This window comes from Caenorhabditis briggsae (genome assembly GCF_000004555.2).
Source record: "Caenorhabditis briggsae AF16 supercontig from assembly CB4, cb25.NA_295, whole genome shotgun sequence".
In the NCBI taxonomy this organism is placed as follows: domain Eukaryota; kingdom Metazoa; phylum Nematoda; class Chromadorea; order Rhabditida; family Rhabditidae; genus Caenorhabditis; species Caenorhabditis briggsae.
This window is the reverse complement of record NW_025543306.1, coordinates 1-5,267: the sequence shown is the minus strand read 5'-3', so window position 1 is coordinate 5,267 and position 5,267 is coordinate 1. Positions and strand designations below refer to the sequence as shown.

The following is a 5,267-nucleotide window of genomic DNA, read 5'->3' as shown; positions in this document are numbered from 1 at the left end:
CGATGGCGTTTGCTAAGCGAGTAGGAGCGATTCCTTATGATATTCTGATCCCTCCCACTTGACCTACAGGACTCTAGTCGGTCCGTCGGGTCATTTTACTTTTTTATTTGTACAGGTCCCATTTCTTGCCGAATTATCTATCGATTTCCCCCATGCATTGCAAATAAATATATTATTTTTTTTTTCTTTAAAAATTGATGTACAATTGCTGTAAAAAGTGATATGATTGCTGTAAGAATTGCTATAGTTTCTGTAAAAATTGATGTATTTCGATGCGAATAAATTATCGGCACGTTGTAAATTATGTTTCAGAAACTTCCCAATATTTTTATAATTCTGAAAATTTTGATACAATGCATTTTTTGCTTGCTCAATTCTTCAAAATTCTGAATTTTCGTTGAAGAATCCCTGTTCTCTTCACTATTTTATTGGTGAGTACGGTAAGCAGTCCGCAAACACCACATCTCCCGCGCACTCCACCGAATATTTCTCAACGCGTTGCTTGCATCCCAAATTCTGGATTTTCTCGAATATCTTCGAGTTTTAATCGATTTTTCAGTTTTTCTAACCTAAAAATGTAAATTATCTGTCATATTTTCCTACAGAATACTTTCCTATTCGCTCGTTTCCGTCGTTATCTGTTTCTGAACTTCTAAAATTCTCAGTTTTCAGGTAATCGAAAAACACAATCATGACCGGAATCAATTTGTAAGTTAATACAAGCAGACAACCGATATTTAATTCCACCGTTTCTTTTCAGAATTACGTCCGCTCCAGAAGTCAACAGTTGGGCTGAGGCCGTTGAGCAAGACAGTGAGTCCGAAAACATTCCCTGAAACAATTTAAAGTCGATATTTAGGTGCTCCACATATCCAGGAAGGTGCCGACGGAATTCGCACAGAGACCGCGTTCACCGAAGTCGATGGAGTCAGATATAAGGTTGGTTTGTGTTAATTTCTCTAGAATTTTCTAAAAATCAATATTTAGGTTGTCACCCAATTCAAAGTCATCAACAAGCGTGTGCCGAAGGTGGTAGCCGATCGCAAGAAGTGGGTGAAGTTCGGAAGCTGCAAAGGAGAACCAGCAGGTCCACAAGTCGCCACGACGTACGTCGCTGAAGAAGTCGAGATGCAATTCACCAGAAACCGCGCTGGAGAGCAGATTCTCGACGTGCAGGAGGATAAGCAGGCGGCGAAGACTACGAGCCGTGAGCATTGCCGTCACTGCAAAGGAAACGATCACTGGAGCACACATTGTCCGTACAAAGTCATGTATCAGTTGGACGAGGAGGCCGACGCCAACCAGGACGCGGATAGCAAGAATGCGTTGGGACTTCGTGGTGATGGACGTCAAATGGAAAGAAACCGGTAGGAAAAAACTCTTTAAATAGTCGAATAGTTCTCATCGCTTTAATTTTTCAGCTCCGACGAGAACACGTGCCGAGTCACAAACCTCCCGCAAGAGATGAACGAGGACGAGCTCCGTGACGTATTCGGACGCATAGGACGCGTCATTCGAATCTTCATAGCCCGCGACAAGATCACCGGACTGCCCAAAGGATTCGCGTTCGTCACATTCGAATCGAGAGACGACGCCGCCCGTGCCATCGCCGAGCTCAACGACATCCGGATGTATCACATGGTTCTCAAGGTCGAGTGGACTCGTCCGAGCAACTAAATGGCTTCATTGTTCAATATTTATGTTCTTTCTCGTACTTGGGCGTCTCTTCTTTCCATTTGTTCCCTGTTTTCTTTTAATGCATGAGTTGTGTGCTCTTGTTGGTTCATGATAAATTCGATTCTACCCGTAACTATTAAATATCAAGTTAGACCGAAATGGTACTATCCGAATGATATTTTTCTCATCTATTCTCCAAAAAATCGCAATATATTTATCTAACAATTCAGAATGGGTTTCTTGAAAATTCTGCGAAAGCAGCGAGCCCGCGAACGCGAGATGCGAATTCTCATCCTGGGACTTGACAATGCCGGAAAGACGACGCTGATGAAGAAGTTCCTAGACGAGCCGACAGACACGATCGAGCCAACGCTGGGATTCGATATCAAGACGGTGCATTTCAAGGATTTCCAGCTGAATTTGTGGGATGTTGGAGGGCAGAAAAGTCTACGATCATACTGGAAAAACTATTTCGAGTCGACGGATGCGCTAATTTGGGTGGTTGACTCGTCGGATCGAGGTGAGCAGAGAAATTGATTTCTGGCAGTTTTAAAACGTAAAACATTCCAGAACGCTTGACCCAATGCTCAGAAGAGCTTAAAAAGCTACTCCAAGAGGAACGTCTCTCCGGCGCGTCGCTTCTCGTGCTAGCGAACAAAAGCGATCTACCAGGAGCCATTGATGTCAATTCTATTGCGCAGGTTTGGCGAAAATCTCTTTCAAAAAAATGTATGAAAATTTTTCAGGTCCTGGAACTGCAATCCATCAAGACACATCACTGGAAAATTTTTAGTTGCTGTGCGCTCTCCGGCGAACGTCTGGTGCAAGCGATGACGTGGCTGTGTGATGATGTTGGAAGTCGGATATTCATTCTTGATTGATTCTTTTTTTTCGTGTTAATTTTTGATCTCTATTTATGTATTTAATTATTTGAAAGTATTCATTTTTCATGAAAAATTTGACAAAAGAAATAAATATTAGGTTGGCGGGAAAGTCTTTGTCACTCTGTTTGTTTAATCACTGTTCTCGTATATGGAGGCTGTGTATGATATCGACTCTAGTGAATAACAAGGTGATAAGAACCTTCCATATAAACAAGTCCCCATCTCCTTCCCTGCTCCTCATCTGTAATTGAAACGATATGTTTGTTCCCACTGCTATTCACATCAGACATGTTTTGATTTACCTCTTCCTATCTCACACCACGATGAAGGATTCGGAAACTTTCTTGAAGAATGTGTACAACACACATGCCCCTCACTACAATACTATTCGCAATTGGTTCCATCGTTTCGAAAAAGATGACTTCTCGCTCGATGAAAAGGATCGCTCTGGGAGACCCCGTGAGTTGGATTTGGACAAGCTGAAGCACGCATTGCAATCGGATCCATTTCAATCTAGCCGTGAACTAGCTGTCACATTCGGAGTTCACCATAGCACAGTCCTTGAAGGTTTGAAGTCTCTTGGAATGAGAAAACTTTTTGGTCGATTCATACCTCATCACCTGACTCAAGCCAACCTTGACCGCCGAGTCGACGATTCGATTACTCTTCTCACTCTCCACGCGGGCGATCGATGGCTGGACCGGCTAATAACCGGAGATGAGAAGTGGGTCTTCTACGATAATCACCACAGGAAATCCCAGTGGGTTGGAGAAGGAGAGAGCCCACAGGATGTCCCAAAACCCGACCTTCATCCGAAAAAAGTTATGCTCTCTGTGTGGTGGGGAGTGGACGGCCCCATCTACTGGGAACTTCTGCCCGAGGGCAAAACAATAACTGGAGACCTCTACACTACTCAACTACGAAACCTCAAGAAAGCAGTCGACCGTTCGGCCCTGAAAGACAAGAAAGTGTACTATCAACATGATAACGCTCGCCCACATGTTTCGAAACAAGTGAAGCAGGAGCTGATGGGATATGGATGGAATGTTCTCCCTCACCCCCCGTATTCTCCTGATCTTGCTCCTTCCGACTATTGGTTATTTGGCGATATGACACGTGCCTTCGAAGGAAGAAGCTTCAATTCCCGTGGAGCGGTCGAAGCGGCACTCAAACAATACGTTGCCTCACGCCCGGCTGGATTCTACCGCAATGGAATCCATAAATTGAGGGAACGTTGGAGACATGTTGTTGATAATGATGGACAATATAATTAATTATTCGGTTATTTTTTCTTTGAGAAATAAACTATTGAAAAAGTGACAAAGACTTTCCCGCCAACCTAATAATAAATATTCTTTGAGAATTTCACTCGAAAATTCCGGTTGTCATGTAAGTGACAGTGACTTCTTTCTAGCATTCAGAATTCTTTGATCGTGAAACTCGGGATACGAACATTTACGTCATGAAAATGGCGACGAAAAGGATGAATCCGCCGAAGACGGATGTTTCCTCTGGCTGTTCGCAACTGCGACAATTCGCTACTGTAATTATACTAGCAAAAAGAAAGATGTTAGACTACGGAACTGGTTTCAAGTTCTAAAATTCTGAAACTTAAATTCGAATTTTTGTGTCTTTTTCGCTCTTTCTCTCTCTTTCTTATTTCTTATTATCCTTGTCAGAGAAAAAAAGGTTGAATCGAAGTGTATACGATGTTTGTAAACAAATATCTGAAAGCGTAAACAACCGGAAACAGTTGAAACGAGTGCGACAGTAACCCGGCGGGAAAATGTTAAATTTACCTATTTTTTAGTTTTTCTCATATTTTTCAGCAAATTTCGTCGAATATGGTTTGTTTTTCATTGTTTTTTGCGGTATTTCAAAATATATTCGACGAAATTTGCTGCAAAATATGCGAAAAGCTAAAAAAAAATCAAATTACATAATGAAAGTTGAGCTCCTATATCTCGGTTTTTGTTAAAGATCTGGAAAAGTTGTCAACTGATAAAATCATTGTGATATTATGAAAAACATTTCATTAGTTGACAATATTTAGGTACCTTTTACAGGAACCGAGAAAAATTGGCTCAAACTTGATAGTGTGGGGCCAGCTGTTACAGATTGAATGAAAAACAACAAAGCCAAGTTTGAGCGCAGTTATCTCAGTTCCTATAAAAGATATCAAAAAACTGTCAACTGATAAAATATTGCTGATATTATGGTGAACAATTTATTTGCTGACACACGTTTGATAGCTTTCACAGTAACCGATATAAATAGGATCAAGCATAACAGTGTGGGGGCTCCCGGACATTTCGTAGCCGGACATTTCGCAGCCAGACATTTCGCAGCCAGACATTTCGCAGCCGGACATTTCGCAGCCAGACATTTCGCAGCCGGACGTTTCGCAGCCTCTGATAACGTCAGAAAATCAGAATTCCAAGTTTTTCGGTTTCGAAAAAAAGTATATTTTAATGTCAGAAATTAAATTTTCGAAGAAATCGGCTGAAAAAATAGCAAGCAAGTGTTCAATCAATGGAAAACTGCTAAATCTTCATTGTCATTCAGAATTTCTGTTTAAAATATAAGATTTTAGAAAGTTAGAATTCTAGAAGAAAAAAAAGAAATTCTAAAAAATATCATAACAGTAAAGATTTAGCAGTTTTCCATTGATTGAATACTTGCTTGCTATTTTTTCAGCCGATTTCT

The 5,267-nt window shown here is 41.2% G+C and overlaps 2 protein-coding genes across 2 annotated transcripts; both read left to right on the top strand.

Annotated features, from left to right (window-relative positions):
- Positions 1 to 691: 691 nt before the first annotated feature.
- Positions 692 to 1,677, top strand: Cbr-eif-3.G.2 (the record flags this gene model as incomplete). The annotated part of the gene is made up of 5 exons (XM_002648579.2): positions 692 to 708; positions 761 to 813; positions 860 to 939; positions 988 to 1,367; positions 1,422 to 1,677. The coding sequence occupies 5 exons, from the start codon at positions 692 to 694 to the stop codon at positions 1,675 to 1,677; spliced, it is 786 nt and encodes a 261-aa protein (XP_002648625.2).
- Positions 1,678 to 1,908: 231 nt separating this feature from the next.
- Positions 1,909 to 2,558, top strand: Cbr-evl-20.2 (the record flags this gene model as incomplete). Its single annotated transcript, XM_002648578.1, has 3 exons — positions 1,909 to 2,197; positions 2,248 to 2,378; positions 2,424 to 2,558. 3 exons carry the CDS (start codon positions 1,909 to 1,911, stop codon positions 2,556 to 2,558), a joined length of 555 nt encoding a protein of 184 aa, XP_002648624.1.
- Between the last annotated feature and the right edge of the window lie 2,709 nt (positions 2,559 to 5,267).